This window comes from Eleutherodactylus coqui, chromosome 4 (assembly GCF_035609145.1).
Source record: "Eleutherodactylus coqui strain aEleCoq1 chromosome 4, aEleCoq1.hap1, whole genome shotgun sequence".
In the NCBI taxonomy this organism is placed as follows: Eukaryota; Metazoa; Chordata; class Amphibia; order Anura; family Eleutherodactylidae; genus Eleutherodactylus; species Eleutherodactylus coqui.
Genome location: NC_089840.1, coordinates 243,021,163 through 243,039,564, shown reverse-complemented (window position 1 = coordinate 243,039,564; position 18,402 = coordinate 243,021,163). Strand labels below are relative to the sequence as shown.

At 45.1% G+C, this 18,402-nt stretch overlaps 1 protein-coding gene across 1 annotated transcript in view; it reads right to left on the bottom strand.

Annotated features, from left to right (window-relative positions):
- LOC136626159 (alpha-2-macroglobulin-like) overlaps positions 1-18,402 on the bottom strand; it is a 149,690-nt gene that overhangs the window by 70,526 nt on the left and 60,762 nt on the right. The window contains exons 12-14 of the mRNA XM_066600966.1: positions 13,955-14,191; positions 11,895-11,967; positions 9,500-9,645 (exon numbers count right to left, since the gene is read on the bottom strand). Coding sequence (XP_066457063.1) covers positions 9,500-9,645; positions 11,895-11,967; positions 13,955-14,191 — 456 coding nt within the window. The remainder of the gene's footprint in view (positions 1-9,499; positions 9,646-11,894; positions 11,968-13,954; positions 14,192-18,402) is intronic.

Below are 18,402 nucleotides of genomic sequence, written 5' to 3'. Positions count from 1 at the left end.
TTATAGGGGAGTCTCAGTTGAGAACACCCCCTAATCCCAGTTAGCGATATGCCACAATAGTATTCACCAGGGCCATAGCCAGAAAAAATAACATTGTAAGAGTAATATAAAAACCCTAACTAGAGCAGATGTTATATGGTGGTTTCTTGGAGGCTCAATACAAAGGGACCCAGACCAAAAAGCTTTCTTATTTTCTTTAACAAGTCTTATGGAGATTTCCATTCATTTCATAGGTATTGAACGCAACAGTACACAACATGCCCAACATATATTCAAACCATTGAGACTTGTCTAAAGTGAGAGTAGTAGTGTCCCTAGTAGTAGCCTCAACACTAAGTCTCCCACTGAGTGGCTGCAAAAGTAATAGTGACCCCGTTAGTGGTTGCAGTAGTAATAGTCACCCACATACTAGCCCCACTAGTAATAGTGACCCTCATAGTAGCGCCAATAGTAATACTGACCCCCATAGGGGCTTTAATATTAATAGTGGCCCTCACAGTGGCCCCAGCAGTAATAGTGCCCCACAGCGAGGCAGCAATCCGACAAGCATTGCACTCACTCAGTCCATAGCTCTGCTCAGGTGACCACCGCTGCTGTAATCAAACAGTGATACCTGACCTCTTCTCTGACGTCTGTGCTGCATACAAGACGACATCTGCAGGAAGGAGTGCAGACACCGGGGGTAGGGGGTCACAGACTGAGTACAGCAGCAGCGGACGCCCAACCGGAGTCTTAAACCAAGTGAGTGAAATGCTGTGGGATTGCTGCCCGGCCGGCTTACAGTTGGCAATTATTTTTAACCGGCCATTAATATGGTCAGGAAAAAAATAAACACTGGCTGGGTGGTAACCCTAGTGCCGGCCCACTGTGGTCCTGTAGAACAGTGTTTCTCAACTACACTCCTCAGGGCCCCCCAACAGATCATGTTTTCAGGATTTCCTCAGTATTGCACAGGTGATGTAATTATTGTCAGTGCCTCAGACATTGACACAGGTGTTCTTATTATAGGTAGAGATGAGCGAACGCGTTCGTCCGAGCTTGATATTCGTGCGAATATTAGGGTGTTCGGGATGTTCGTTATTCGTGACGAACACCATGCGGTGTTCTGGTTACTTTCACTTCCTTCCCTGAGACGTTAGCGCGCTTTTCTGGCCAATTGAAAGACAGGGAAGGCATTACAACTTCCCCCTGCAACGTTTAAGCCCTATACCACCCCCCTGCTGTGAGTGGCTGGCGAGATCAGGTGTTCGCCTAATATAAAAGTCGGCCCCTCCCGCGGCTCGCCTCAGATGCGGTGTGAGTTAGATGAGGGACAGTGCTGTTTATACCGGAGCTGCTGTAGGGAAAGAATTGGTAGTTAGTGTAGGCTTCAAGACCCCCCAAAGGTCCTTATTAGGGCCACTGATAGCTGTGTGTTGGCTGCTGTTAGCAGTGGGATTTTTTTTTTCTCAAAATCGCCTCTGCAGACCGTTGCACCTGGCATTAGGGACAGAAGTGCTGCATAGGCAGGGAGAGTGTTAGGAGTGAGTGTAGCCTTCAAGAACCTCAACGGTCCTTTCTAGGGCCATATTTATCCGTGTGCAGTACTGTCCAGGCTGCTGTTGGCTGTGCTGCATTTTTTTTGGGCTTCTCAAAATCGCCTCTGCAGAGCATTCCACCCTCCATTGATACTGCAGGGAAAGAATTGTATAGGCAGGGCCACAACACAGTTATTATTCATAGAATATACGCAGTGCTGCCTGTTGGTGGGAAAAAACTGAAAAGAAATCTATTTGTCCAGCCTGTGTCCGTCCTTACGGGCGGTGGAGACGTGTGAGCTGCGTGAAAAACATTGCTAAATCATACGCACCCAGCTACGCTTTACTGCTGGCTTCGCCATTTGCTTTCCTTAATTGGGAAAAAAAATACCTGCTCTCCAAGAGTTATAATAACTCTGCTACCCTCACGTTCTGTGACACATAAGCAGGGACACAGCGCAGTTATTAAACTTCGCAGGTTCATTGAATATACGCAGTGCTGCCTGTTGGTGGGAAAAAACTGAAAAGAAATCTATTTGTCCAGCCTGTGTCCGTCCTTACGCCTGTGGAGACGTGTGAGCTGCGTGAAAAACATTGCTAAATCATACGCAGCCAGCTACGCTTTACTGCTGGGTTCGCCATTTGCTTTCCTTAATTGGGAAAAAAAATACCTGCTCTCCAAGAGTTATAATAACTCTGCTACCCTCACGTTCTGTGACACATAAGCAGGGACACAGCGCAGTTATTAAACTTCGCAGGTTCATAGAATATACGCAGTGCTGCCTGTTGGTGGGAAAAAACTGAAAAGAAATCTATTTGTCCAGCCTCTGTCCGTCCTTACGGGCGGTGGAGACGTGTGAGCTGCGTGAAAAACATTGCTAAATCATACGCACCCAGCTACGCTTTACTGCTGGCTTCGCCATTTGCTTTCCTTAATTGGGAAAAAAAATACCTGCTCTGCCACAGTTAATAACTCTGCTACCCTCACGTTCTGTGACACATAAGCAGGGACACAGCACAGTTATTAAACTTCGCAGGTTCATTGAATATACGCAGTGCTGCCTGTTGGTGGGAAAAAACTGAAAAGAAATCTATTTGTCCAGCCTGTGTCCGTCCTTACGCCTGTGGAGACGTGTGAGCTGCGTGAAAAACATTGCTAAATCATACGCACCCAGCTACGCTTTACTGCTGGCTTCGCCATTTGCTTTCCTTAATTGGGAAAAAAAAATACCTGCTCTGCCACAGTTAATAACTCTGCTACCCTCACGTTCTGTGACACATAAGCAGGGACACAGCACAGTTATTAAACTTCTCAGGTTCATTGAATATACGCAGTGCTGCCTGTTGGTGGGAAAAAACTGAAAAGAAATCTATTTGTCCAGCCTGTGTCCGTCCTTACGCCTGTGGAGACGTGTGAGCTGCGTGAAAAACATTGCTAAATCATACGCACCCAGCTACGCTTTACTGCTGGCTTCGCCATTTGCTTTCCTTAATTGGGAAAAAAAAATACCTGCTCTGCCACAGTTAATAACTCTGCTACCCTCACGTTCTGTGACACATAAGCAGGGACACAGCACAGTTATTAAACTTAGATAATTCATTCACTAGAGGCAGTGGGGCCTTTCGTTTTCCAAAAAGGGCAAAAATTATATTTGGCCTGCAGTCTTGCGCCAATTTATTTCCTGCCTGGGAAATCTAATCACTGGTAATACAGCATGCTGAGGGGTAGGGGTAAGCCTAGAGGACGTGGACGTGGACGTGGCCGAGGACGCGGAGGGCCAAGTGAGGGTGTGGGCACAGGCCAAGCTCCTGATCCAGGTGTGTCGCAGCTGTCTGCTGCGCGATTAGGAGAGAGGCACGTTTCTGGCGTCCCCACATTCATCGCCCAATTAATGGGTCCACGCGGGAGACGGTTATTAGAAAATGAGCAGTGTGAGCAGGTCCTGTCCTGGATGGCAGAAAGTGCTTCGAGCAACCTATCGTCTACCCGCAGTTCTGCGCCGTCCACTGCTGCCAATCCGAATCCTCTGTCTGCTGCTCCTCCTTCCTCCCAGCCTCCTCACTCCACTACAATGACACCTGCTCAGGAGCGGGAACACTCCCAGGAACTGTTCTCGGGCCCCTGCTTAGATTGGGCAGCAGCGGTTCCTCTCCCACCAGAGGAGTTTATCGTCACTGATGCCCAACCATTCGAAAGTTCCCGGGGTCCGGGGGAAGAGGCTGGGGACTTCCGCCAACTGTCTCAACAACTTTCTGTGGGTGAGGAGGACGATGACGATCAGACACAGTTGTCTTGCAGTGAGGTAGTAGTAAGGGCAGTAAGTCCCAGGGAGCAGCGCACAGAGGATTCGGAGGAAGAGCAGCAGGACGATGAGGTGACTGACCCCACCTGGTGTGCAACGCTTACTCAGGAGGACAGGTCTTCAGAGGGGGAGTCAAGGGCATCAGCAGGGCAGGTTGCAAGAGGCAGTGCAGTGGCCAGGGGTAGAGGCAGGGCCAGACCGAATAATCCACCAAGTGTTTCCCAAAGCGCCCCCTCGCGCCATGCCACCCTGCGGAGGCCGAGGTGCTCTAAGGTCTGGCAGTTTTTCACAGAGACGCCTGACGACCGACGAACAGTGGTGTGCAACCTTTGTCGCGCAAAGCTCAGCCGGGGAGCCAACACCAACAGCCTCACCACCACCAGCATGCGCAGACATATGATGGCCAAGCACCCCGCAAGGTGGGACAAAGGCCGTTCACCGCCTCCGGTTTGCACCCCTGCCTCTCCCCCTGTGCCCCAACCTGCCACTGAGATGCAACCCCCCTCTCAGGACACAGGCACTACCGCCTCATGGCCTGCACCCACACCCTCATCTCCGCTGTCCTCGGCCCCATCCAGCAGTGTAGTTCAGCGCACCGTTCAGCCGTCGCTTGCGCAAGTGTTCGAGCGCAAGCGCAAGTACGCCGCCACGCACCCGCACGCTCAAACGTTAACCGTCCGCATCGCAAAATTCATCAGCCTTGAGATGCTGCCGTATAGGGTTGTGGAAACGGAGTCCTTCAAAAGTATCATGGAGGCGGCGGCCCCGCGCTACTCAGTTCCCAGTCGCCACTACTTTTCCCGATGTGCCGTCCCAGCCCTGCACGACCACGTCTCCCGCAACATTGTGCGCGCCCTCACCAACGCGGTTACTGCCACGGTCCACTTAACTACGGACACGTGGACAAGCACAGGCGGGCAGGGCCACTACATCTCCCTGACGGCACATTGGGTGAATTTAGTGGAGGCTGGGACAGAGTCAGAGCCTGGGACCGCTCACGTCCTACCCACCCCCAGAATTGCGGGCCCCAGCTCGGTGGTGGTATCTGCGGAGGTGTATGCTTCCTCCACTAAAGCACCCTCCTCCTCCTCCTCCTCCTCTGTCTCACAATCAAGATGTGTTAGCAGCAGCATGTCGCCAGCAGTCGGTGTCGCGCGGTGTGGCAGCACAGCGGTGGGCAAGCGTCAGCAGGCCGTGCTGAAACTACTCAGCTTAGGCGATAAGAGGCACACGGCCCACGAACTGCTGCAGGGTCTGACACAGCAGACCGACCGCTGGCTTGCGCCGCTGAGCCTCCAACCGGGCATGGTCGTGTGTGACAACGGCCGTAACCTGGTGGCGGCTCTGCAGCTCGGCAGCCTCACGCACGTGCCATGCCTGGCCCACGTCTTTAATTTGGTGGTTCAGCGGTTTCTGAAAAGCTACCCACGCTTGTCAGACCTGCTCGTAAAGGCGCGCCGGCTCTGCGCACATTTCCGCAAGTCCCACACGGACGCTGCCACCCTGCGCACCCTGCAACATCACTTTAAGCTGCCAGTGCACCGACTGCTGTGCGACGTGCCCACACGGTGGAACTCTACGCTCCACATGTTGGCCAGGCTCTATGAACAGCGTAGAGCTATAGTCGAATACCAACTCCAACATGGGCGGCGCAGTGGGAGTCAGCCTCCTCAATTCCTTTCAGAAGAGTGGGCCTGGTTGGCAGACATCTGCCATGTCCTTGGTAATTTTGAGGAGTCTACCCAGGTGGTGAGCGGCGATGCTACAATCATTAGCGTCACCATTCCTCTGCTATGCATCTTGAGAAATTCCCTGCAAACCATAAAGGCAGCTGCTTTGCGCTCGGAAACGGGGGCGGGGGAAGACAGTATGCCGCTGGATAGTCAGGGCACCCTCCTGTCTATTTCTCAGCGCGTACAGGAGGAGGAGGAGGAGCATGAGGAGGATGAGGAGGAGGGGGAAGAGACAGCTTGGCCCGCTGCTGACGGTACACCGGCTGATTGCCTGTCATCCTTTCAGCGTGTATGGCCTGAGGAGGAGGAGGAGGAGGAGGATCCTGAAAGTGATCTTCCTAGTGAAGACAGCCATGTGTTGCGTACAGGTACCCTGGCACACATGGCTGACTTCATGTTAGGATGCCTTTCTCGTGACCCTCGCGTTGCACGCATTCTGGCCACTACGGATTACTGGGTGTACACACTGCTCGATCCACGGTATAAGGAGAACCTGCCCACTCTGATTCCCGAAGAGGAAAGGGGTTCGAGAGTGTTGCTATACCACAGGACCCTTGCGGACAAGCTGATGGTAAAATTCCCAGCCGACAGCGCTAGTGGCAGAAGGCGCAGTTCCGAGGGCCATGTTGCAGGGGATGTGCGTAGATCGAGCAGCATGTACATCCCAGGCAGTGCAACAGTCTTTAAGGGCCTGGCCAGCTTTATGGCTCCCCACCAAGACTGTGTCACCGCTCCCCAGTCACGGCTGAGTCGGCGGGAGCACTGCAAAAGGATGGTGAGGGAGTACGTAGCGGATCGCACGACCATCCTTGGTGACGCCTCTGCCCCCTACAACTACTGGGTGTCGAAGCTGGACACGTGGCCTGAACTAGCCCTGTATGCCCTTGAGGTGCTTGCTTGTCCTGCGGCTAGCGTGTTGTCGGAGAGGGTGTTTAGTGCGGCTGGGGGAATCATCACCGATAAGCGTAGCCGCTTGTCAACCGACAGTGCCGACAGGCTAACACTCATCAAGATGAACAAAGGCTGGATTTCGCCAGACTTCTGTTCTCCACCAGCGGACAGCAGCGATACGTAAGCAATACGTAGGCTGCACCCGCGGATGGAAGCTACGTTCTCTCTCACCATCCAAAACGGGGACATTTGTGCTTCATCAATCTGTGTCTAATATTCCTCCTCCTCCTCCTCCTGCTCCTCCTCCTGAAACCTCACGTAATCACGCTGAACGGGCAATTTTTCTTAGGGCCACAAGGCTCACTCAAATAATTTTTCAGAACAATTTTTATAAGTTTCAATTAGCTTAAAAGCGTTGGAACTTTAACTTGAACCAATTTTTCGTTACACTGGGCTGCCTCCAGGCCTAGTTACCACTTAAGCCACATTAACCAAAGCGATTCACCTGCCATCTTGGTTGGGCATGGCCAATTTTTACTGAGGTACATTAGTACTGTTGGTACACCAATTTTTTGGGGCCCTCACCTACAGTGTAATCATAGTAATTTCTATGTTCTTCGCCTGCACTCATGGTACAGAAAGGTGTGTGGGGTTGGCCTACAGTTTAGCTACATAAATGTCACTTGTGCCTTGGCTATACTAAGGCTACTGAAATGGAACGAAGACTGCGCTCCCGCTATACTGCTGCTTCAGAATTGTTACTGGGGCCTGTCTTGAGTGCTACTATTGCTTACATGGAACGAAGACTGCACTCCCGCTATACTGCTGCTTCAGAATTGTTACTGGGGCCTGTCTTGAGTGCTACTATTGCTTACATGGAACGAAGACTGCGCTCCCGCTATACTGCTGCTTCAGAATTGTTACTGGGGCCTGTCTTGAGTGCTACTATTGCTTACATGGAACGAAGACTGCGCTCCCGCTATACTGCTGCTTCAGAATTGTTACTGGGGCCTGTCTTGAGTGCTACTATTGCTTACATGGAACGAAGACTGCGCTCCCGCTATACTGCTGCTTCAGAATTGTTACTGGGGCCTGTCTTGAGTGCTACTATTGCTTACATGGAACGGACACGTGGAGAGGACACGTAGTGCCTCAAAAACATCCCCCTCCTCCTCCAACAGGGAAAACATTGTTGGCAAATGCCTTTGCATTGGTTCGTCTGGCGGCAGTCCAAGAATTTCACCTTTACCGACACTACAAGAGAGCCCCCCCACCATCCCCCCGCCACGGCCCACTTAATCCTGGCCACATTCCGAAAACCAACAAAATACAACCGTGGTACTAGGTCCGCAGTCACCACCACATTACCACCAACGCGGTTACTGTTAAGGTGCATATAACCACGGACACGTGGAGAGGACACGTAGTGCCTCAAAAACATCCCCCTCCTCCTCCAACAGGGAAAACATTGTTGGCAAATGCCTTTGCATTGGTTCGTCTGGCGGCAGTCCAAGAATTTCACCTTTACCGACACTACAAGAGAGCCCCCCCACCATCCCCCCGCCACGGCCCACTTAATCCTGGCCACATTCCGAAAACCAACAAAATACAACCGTGGTACTAGGTCCGCAGTCACCACCACATTACCACCAACGCGGTTACTGTTAAGGTGCATATAACCAGTCTGACTGGGGCATGCAGACACCTTGACAGAATGAATAGTGTGTGGCACATAGGTTCCCCATTGCTATGCCCACGTGTGCAGCTCCTGATGGCGGTGGCACAGGATTGTATTTCTCATTGCTTCTGTACAGCATTGTGGGCTATCGCCCCGCCCCTATTAAAGAGGGTCGCTACCTAGCCGTGCCAACCCTGTGCAGTGTGTGCCTGCGGTCCCTCGTCGTGGCAGACGCACTTATAAATAGACATGAGGGTGGTGTGGCATGAGGGCAGCTGAAGGCTGCGCAGGGACAGTTTGGTGTGCGCTGTGGGGGGGAGGGGGTGCGGTTGGGCAGCATGTAACTCAGGAGAAGTGGCAGTGGAGTGTCATGCAGGCAGTGATTGTGCTTTGTTGGAGGTAGTGTGGTGCTTAGCAAAGGTATGCCATGCTAATGAGCGCTTTTCAGAAGTAAAAGTTGTTGGGAGGGGGGGGGGCCCACTCTTGCCGCTATTGTGGCTTAATAGTGGGACCTGTGAACTTAGGATGCAGCCCAACATGTAGCCCCTCGCCTGCCCTATCCGTCACTGTGTCATTCCCATCACTTTCCTGAATTGCCCAGATTTTCACACATGAAAACCTTAGCGAGCATCGGCGAAATACAAAAATGTTCTGGTCGCCCATTGACTTCAATGGGGTTCGTTGTTCGATACGAACCCTCGAGCATCACGGGAAGTTCGTTACGAATAACGAACACCCGAACATTTTGGTGTTCGCTCATCTCTAATTATAGGATATCCTGAAAACATGACCTGATGGGGGTCTCTGAGGACAGGATTTGAGAAACACTGCTGTAGAATACTGCATAAGGACTGTGGGCTGAGGTCACCTCATGGCAGGGGCACCACTGTAAACACTTCCCCCATGCTTTAACACATTGTGTGTATCAGCTCCTGGGGTTCTGTGACAGCTGCAGAAAACAGCACTGTGACGAAATTCCTGAATGGAAACAAAAAGGAATCATTGACTTGTATTGTAAAATGGAAACCTCTTTAGCGTCTGTTTTACAAGGTCTCCCTTTGTTTCCGTTTTATGTGGACTGTAGGATAACGTAGTTGACTACGTTATTCTTTACTCCAAATAAAATGGAAACAAGCAGAAACCTTCTAAAACAGACACCAAGAGGTGTTCTTTTTACAATACAAGTGAATGGCTTAATAAGAATCTTTATATAGGGCCAAGATATTCCGCAGTGCTCTGTTTATTTCTGTTCGGGGATTCTGTCACAGCGATGTTTTCTGCAACTGTCACGAAGCCCGTCAAGCGGAGTCACAGAGTGTGTTGAAAAAGCACAATGTGAATGCTTCCTAAGCAGGTGTTCTGTTTTAAGCTTCTTACCTTTATATTTACACATGGTGAGACATTGTAATCTGTAGCCATTGCAATTGTGTCTCCACTGGGCAGAATAGAGAAAACAAGAAGACCGAATGCAGGAAAGAAATCTTCATCAATATGGAAATTTAGAGGAAATGAGCCATGCACATCTGAAAATGAGAAAAATGAAAATAAATCAACTGGTGAATCAATCAGACATATAGTGGAGCTGTCTGGTAGCGGCTTATTGACCTGGCCCTATTGAAATAGACACGTATGATTGGTCGTCCCATGCAAGTTACAATATAGAGGTATTGGACAGGGTAGCTTTCTTCTGCGTGAGCATTTGGCCAATATCGTGTTGCCACAAATGGCTGCTGTGCCATTCCAAAGCATTATCGTGACGACACAAAGCGCTATGGTGAGCGCTAATTTTATTATTATTCTTTGTGGCTGGCAATTAATTGTGATTTGTTTGGTTCGGATGCTCGTGCCCTTGGGCACAATTTGCCGTTGTGAGTGGTCAGGTGTGGAATAATACACAGAGCCAGATATTTTGCTTAATTTGTTGTAAAACCGGTATTATTAAATAAAGCAGCGAGATGAGGTTGTTTTCTTCATAACATTCAGTGCATAATAAATGATACTTAAATTGCCACAATGTAGACACCTGTGTCTAAATCATCCATATACTGGGAGCCTACTCTGAATTTCTTTTTTCTATACGTCCTTGTATTTATATCTCTTTATTTCTTTATCTCCCTCTCTTCATATTTGCAACTCTTATTTTCCCTCTATTCACTGTCAAAGCTGTCACTCCTCCTCAGTTACTCACAGTTTCTCAGATTGCTCTCTTTCTCTTTCTGTCATGGCTGATCTCTGTCTCTTTTCACTTCTCTCTCCTGCCTAGCACTTTTTTTCTCCTGTTGGGTGCTTTTCTTTTCTGGTGCTCTCTCTGGCACTTGCTTTGCCTAGTGCGTCTTACTCTCTCTCGCTCACTCAGGCTCACTCTCTCACTGGCTCACTCTAGCTCCTGTGACCATTGTCCGGCTATTTATAATCTCTATCACCTCACCAGTTTGTCTGCAGCTTATCACAGCCTATCTGGTTGCAAGGCTACCTGCCTCATTTACGTCTCTATGCATTTTTTCTATCTTGTGCAGCTGGCTAATAAAGGTCCTAATTGGTTTCTAGGTTACCTGCATCCCTTGTGTAAACTGACTCAGATTAAACCCTAGAGCCGGTTATTATATTACCGGTCCCCTTAGCTAAACAGTGCCTATTTCCAGGTCACTACACCAACATTTACCAAGTCTATAATCAGAATCAGGCATTATGTATACCGAGGCAGCCTGAAGCTTCTTTCTATGGTGCCATAGGCATTCTATGCGCTGTATGGTGCCTCATTATAACATTATACGTCACCTAATGGAGCATGGTGTGATATTTTTTTTCAGTTGAATTCATGCTGTATGTGCAAGATATCTTGGGATATTTTACAAGCTTAACCTAAATCTGGTAAATCTGGTCTTTGAGCCAGCAAAGTTAAGACTGGAAAGCTATCATCTGGAGTGGAAAGTAAATTTAAAGAGGCTCATGAGGTTTTCCAGCTATATCTGTTACACAAGCAGCCCATTGATGTCAATGGGTACCATGTCATGTTTTATTTTCCCTGCAGCGATTCTCCCATAAACAGGATCATTGGGGGTCTCAGCAGCAGTTCACCACTTTGTATTCAGCTTATTTTTGATGGCCGCTTCTAGTAAACGCAGCATCTGTTTAAAGTGAACCTGTCATCATGTTTGAGCCCCATAAACTATGTTATGAGGATCAAAAGGTGAGGGAACGGGGAGTCCTGGGAACTGTGCTTGATACAGGGTCCCCTGTTCCTGTGCTGTCTCCGCAAAATTGACATGTGCACACAGTATGAAACTTTTCAGACAGCTTTGTGCACACACTTTCCCATTCATCTCTGTGGGACAGCATGCAAATAGAGCTGGCTTAAAAGATTCACTCTCTGTGCGGGTGCCAACTTCACAGGGACACAGTGTTGGAATGGGAAACCCGGTGAGTATCAGACACAGCTCCCCGAACTCCCCATTCACTCTTCATTGAGTTTCATAACATAGTTTATGGGGCTCAAAGGTGATGACAAGTTCCCTTTAAGTAAACACGACTGTATACACTGACTACATGACATGAATGTACTTTATAAATTTTGATCAAGTCAAGCAAATAATTGTCTTCGTTTTCCAATCACAAATCTCACATATGACAATTATCTATAACTACAACTATCAGTTAGTCAAATATGTACTGATCAGTTTATCAGAACATTGTATACAACACAAAGGGAAGAGGAGTCAGTAATTATTGAGTTCTGTCCAATAGTTTTCAATATGAAGACCATTTTACTCACTTGGGCTGTTTGCTTGATCTTTAATATCTACTTTATGTTCCTTGTAAGACGAGATTCCATTTTTGGTCAAAAGCTGTGAAAACGTAGAGAGAGCAGGTCACATATTTATGAATTGTTGTACTACTATAGCAAAAGGAGTCACCAGGTTACACTTCCTGGGACATTAATTAAATACCCAAACACCTTAAATCACAGTTGTCTGGTCGACAGCTATTCCTCCTGACCTTCCAATACAGATGCGTGCTCAGCTCAGTGGAACATCTATTTTGTGTAGATAGAAAGAAAGCCGCTGACATCACCCCTCTGGTGGTTGCTTACCTCTTGCGCAAACAAAAGGATAGAGTATGTAAAATTCAACATGCCCGATACTTTCTTTCCCTGACACCAATGTAAAGGACTTAAAACAAACAAAAACCATCTCAATATACAGTACAGTATTTTGATGCATACTGTATAGTAGATCCATGGAGACAGTCATTGTCTGGAAAAAAGTTAGCCATGTTGCAAAAGTTTTGTTACATAGTTGCCAGTACTTGACTGTATATGGTGCTTTCAGCCTTTACACAAACTCATCTTTCATTGTAGAATGTTCTTTCACATTCATCCTTCACCAAAGTCACTAAGCACATATGACTGGTTTGAACGACTGTAACAGTCAGTATGGACTAAAATGTGGACTAAAGAATTGTCCAACCATCGGACTACTTTTGTCTCATGGGTATGGCCAAATTTAAACTCTCCGGCAAACCGACCGAGCGTAGCTACAGATGGGAAAAACTTAAGGTTGATTGTGATAGCATGGGGCAGAAAGTTTTGTTAGTGTATTAAAAAGCTATTATTGTCTTACCTTAACACAGCAAAACTCATTGTAAAGTAATGAGTCAATAGTAATGAGTAATAAGTCAAAGTTTAAATAAACCACCCTAATAGCATGGTACACTGTGCTTTCATGCTGTTAATGCTACACAAGTTGAGCTGTTGGACATATGATTCCCGACATTCGTCCCAGTGATGCTCGTTCCTGTGCTGTTACACAGGAGTGAGTATAGCTAGCATCTCTCACAGGGCTGCTGGCATGTAGGCGAGGCGGGCCGGGGAGCTTTCTCTCCCCACCCGCTTTCACTCACGGTAAGCAGACAGTTGTTCAGAAGTGAGCGACTGCTGTTTACACTGAAAGGCTCGTTGTTCAATTTTCTACATGCAGAAATTGAACGATTGAACAACTCTTGTACAGTCGCTGCATGCATTTACATAAAAGGGCGGGGATTTGAACGATTCTGAACGATAATCATCCTATGTAAATGGCCCATATGAGTCGAGCTAAGGATCAATGCCTATTTTACACATGTCAAGAATCTCACGAATTTCGTTTGCATGAGCAAATAAGCTGGTGATGTTATTACAAGCTCGTTCGCACTCGGGCAGTGTGTTTAGACTGCATGATTCTCGTTCAGTCTTTGGCTGCTTTTAAACTGAAAAACTATCATTAAGTTACTTTTGTTTAAACGATTTTCAGAATGATAATCGTTCAGTCTAAAGCTATCTATAGGGGGGAAGATGGAGCATGTGCCCCGGGCACAATCAGGGCGGAAGGCAGGGGGTATCGGCTGCAGACTAAGACAAAGCAGCCCTAACGAGCTAATTGCTGCTCAGCGCTCCTGAGATGCAGTCACCAAGCCCGGTGGGAACCACTCCAGCCGTCAGGCTATTTAAACGCATCTAAAATGGTTAAAAGGCCAGATTCTGAGTTATTGCCGTCATGACAAACAACACCCACTGTGTATGGAACAGCTTCTACTCCTAGAGCCTGCTTTATATATGCTGACACCCAATATGCACTGCACATGTATTGCGGATGTCAGGTAGGGGGTTAATGGATCTATAAAATAGATCCTAATGGATCATGACAAATTCTAATGGATTTTGATGAATCATAACTGGTCATGACGGATCGTAAAGGAGCTATCATATTTGTTATAGATCTTGCAAATATGAAACTTTGATGTCAATGCCCAATTTATCAAATTTGGCTTCTTACTATGAAGAAAAAGCATACTCACAATGTAGAAAAAATGGAGATGATCGGTATCAGACTCGAGGTTCTTCTTAGGGATGTCATATTCCACCGTCACTGACTGCTCAGAATTACATAATACGTCCTTTGAATGTCTTTCTATTGACAGTGTGCTTTCACTTTTCGAATTGAAGGGTAAAACAATAAACCGAAAATATGGAGGTCTGCTGTAGTAATCGAATGTTTCACGATAATCACAATCATCATTAGATGAAAGCTCTGCCTGAGAAAAGAAATGGCAAATGGGCCTTTTATATATATTATGGCATATGGGCCTTATATATATATAATATGTTCACCATTTTGCATGGTTCTTTGCGTTACCCAGGAAACACCACGTGGAGGTAACCATGCGACGTTTTTTTTTATATAAAATTACATCAGGAAGTGAGAGAATTAGATTACATACGTAAAATTTGGCCGCTAATTCCTTTGCGCTTAGAATTGAATAATCGAGTTGCGACCCATTAGCTTTTCCTATTTATGACATAATCAATGCCTGAGCCAAATTTCAAGTTTCTATGACACTGGGAAGTGAAAGAATAAGATTCTGCATGTAAAATTTGGACACTAATTCTTTTGCGCTTAGAATTGAATAATCGAGTTGGGACCCATTAACTTTTCATATTTATGACACACTCAATGCCCATGCAAAATTTCACATTTCTATGCCACCGGAAAGTGAGAGAATTAGATTCCGTACGTAAAATTTGGACGCTAATTCTTTTGCGCTTAGAATTGAATAATCTAGTTGGGACTAATTAACTTTTTCAATTTATGACATAATCAATGCCCGTGCCAAATCCCAAGTTTCTATTACACCAAGAAGTGAGAGAATTAGATTTTGTACGTAAAATGTGAATGCTAATACTTTTGCACTTAGAATTAAACAATCGAGTTGGGACCCATTAGCTTTTCTTATTTATAACATAATCAATGCTCGTGCCAAATTTCGAGTTTCTATGACACCGGGAAGTGAGAGAATTAGATTCCGTACGTAAAATTTGGACGCTAATTCTTTTGCGCTTAGAATTGAATAATCAAGTTGGGACCCATTCAATTTTCCAATTTATGACATAATCAATGCCCGTGCCAAATCCCAAGTTTCTATTACACCAAGAAGTGAGAGAATTAGATTTCGTACGTAAAATGTGAACGCTAATTCTTTTGCGCTTAGAATTGAACAATCGAGTTAGGACCCATTAACTTTTCCTATTTATGACATAATCAATGCTCGTGCCAAATTTCAAGTTTTTATGACACCGGGAAGTGAGAGATTTAGATTACGTACGTAAAATTTGGACCCTAATTCTTTTGCGCTTAGAATTGAACAATCGAGTTGGGACCCATTAGCTTTTCCTATTTATGACATAATCAATGCCCATGCCAAATTTTACGTTTCTATGACACGGGAAAGCGAGAGAATTTCATTCCGTACGTAAAATTTGGACACTAATTCTTTTGCGCTTAGAATTGAACAATCGAGTTGGGACCCATTAGCTTTTCCTATACATGACATAATCAATGCCCATGGCAAATTTCAGCTTTCTATTATACCAAGAAGTGAGAGAATTAGATTCCGTACGTAAAATTTGTACGCTAGTTTTTTTGAGCATAGAATTGAATAATCGAGTTGGGACCCATTAACTTTTCCTATTTATGACATAATCAATGCTCGTGCCAAATTTTACGTTTCTATGACATTGGGACGTGAGAGATTTAGATTATGTACGTAAAATTTTGACGCTAATTCCTTTGCGCTAGAATTAAATAATCGAGTTGGGATCTCTTTACTTTTCCTATTTTGGACATAATCTATGCTCTTACCAAATTTCATGTTTCTACAACATTGGGAAGTTGGAGAATTAGTGGCGAGTCAGTCAGTGAATCACGGAGTGAGTGAGTCAGTGAGAGCTTTCGTATATATATATATATATATATATATATATATATATATATATATATATATATATGTATATATATATATATATACATATATATATATATATATATATATATATATATATATATATAAAGACGAAAGCCCTCACTGACTCACTCACTGACTCACTCACTGACTAACTGACTGACTAACTCGCCAAAAGTCCTCCAACTTCCTGATGTCGTAGAAACATGAATTTTGACACAAGCATAGATTATCTCCAAAATAGGAAAAGTAATTGGGTCCCAACTCGATTATTTATTAAATTCACAGTGAAGGCAGTCGAAAAAGTCTTGAAGAGTATATATTACAGCCCTGTCACAGGGGGGACTTAGAATAAAATAATAAACTTTATTAAGCAATATATTAAAAGAATTTTTTTCACACTAGGGCACAACAAATAACATAAAATCACATAAAGTCGTTCGGTGGACAGCACGACTGATAATTATAGGACAGACATTAATCAGTCTTTGGAGGTATATATCAAGTAATCGCTACGTTCGGTTCCATATAGTGTATATGGACCCGAAAGAAGTTTTTGTTGTGATTACTTGTTAGTGTAACCCTTCAAATTGGATTCCCTTGTACTTTTTGGCCCCCACCAGAACCTGCCTGTAATTTAAAGATGAGTGGTTGTGGATCCAATATTTGAAGGGGTTATAAAGCCATCAGCTGGTTAGACTCCCAGTCAGTCTGTGGCGTTTTTTATTTTGTGCACCGTCACAAGTACTGGGTTATACAGCTGATTATTTATAAAGTGCTTATTCTTGCACTGCAAGTGATACTTGGTATAGATTCTTCAGATTCGGTGTTAGGTTCTTCAAGCTTGTTAGTGATTTTCGAACTTTTTGACTTAGCTCTTCAAGCTTTATTAACGATGTTAGTTTCAAACTGTTAGATTCATCGAGCTTGTTAATGATTTTAGTTTATTAGACTCGACGCGTTTCACCACTATATTCAGTGGATCCTCCGGAGTGTCATAGAGCTCAAGTGTAGCTCATAAGAGTATATGTAAATAAAGTTTGTTAGAATAGATTTTTAGGAGTCTGTGTAGATTGATTTTCAAGCCAAGTATAATGGCGGAATAATGTGTGTCCTAAGAAGAGGAGAAGGAAAGGGAACTCAACCGCATTTCCCAATGTGGAAAAACGAATGTATTCAGGGGTGCTGAAACTTGTCACCGAAAGGACCACAAATAATAAAACTTAACTTTTATTGATTCTTAAATAATAAAAAAGGCGTCCTTGTATTTTCTCATATGTGCTAAAAGTCACACAGTAATTAAAATCAGTGGGGCTTAGATATATAGATGGATACTGCTCTGTCCCAATAATCTATATACCACTTTTGTATTCCCTGATATCTTTTCTTATCCAGGGACGATTAAATGTCTATTTGTCAATGACTTGCGCCACCAAATGTTTGTTAGAATATGGTGCAGCACTCACTGTCAGTGACTTAGACCAAAAGTTGTTGTTGGTAATTCTATTTCTGATAATGCTCATCAATGTCACTATCCAATTCAACACTTCTAATTCTCTATCTCCAGATAGACCTGATGTCCTCTGATTGGTCACGGTACAATGATGTCTGTTTATTTAAAGTCAGTGATCTACTGTCTTTAATATTGTACCTGACACACACGTTTATTTATACTGTCGTCTCATTTATAACAGTTGCTCATCGATGATTGCTCAGGTAGTGTCTGTTCTTTTTATGTTTAGAACAATATCGCGGTGATTGATTTTTACAGGAGTCACCTCGATATATCACCATTAGGTGTTAGATCCGAGGTGTACTTTTTATCTCAGACCCCAATATATCAAGCCTGTGTTTGCTTGGTGCTCTATAATACTTCCTTATACCTGTAACTTATCACATGAACCATTCATTTCCTATGGTTCATGTGATTATACACAAAAGTTAAGTGTGACCAAATGAAACTATCAGTAGTTATCAAGGATAGAGATGAGTTGTTCCAAATAATGATGTCCTTTCAATATGTTATCTCCCCTACTTGTACATAGGCACTATTCCGGAGAGACAACACTCCCACTTTTATAAATGATTAGTATAGGGAGAACATGTATAGGGTGAATAAGGACAGTGGCTGCATTAAATGGAACAGCGCAGTATTCATCTATAAGCTACTCATCCCTCAGGATTTGAATAGCTGCAATTAAGTGCACATAGATAGTTTGGTGGTAGCCCAGACTGAATTATAGGCTATCACCTATATCAAATGCCCCTTCAAATAATGGTCTCTGTCTCTGTACATGCAGTCTGTTATGACCATGGAGAGGGAGGGATAGGTTCCATGGGCCGATTCTCTCCATAAGAACTAATCTATATGGTGGTTGTATGCTCATCATAATGCAACCTACCTAGATATATACAAAAATAAAAACAGAGACTATCATTATTATTCTAGTTAGCAGCTGTTGGTCTATCATAACAGACTGCATGTACAGAGACAGAGACTATTATTT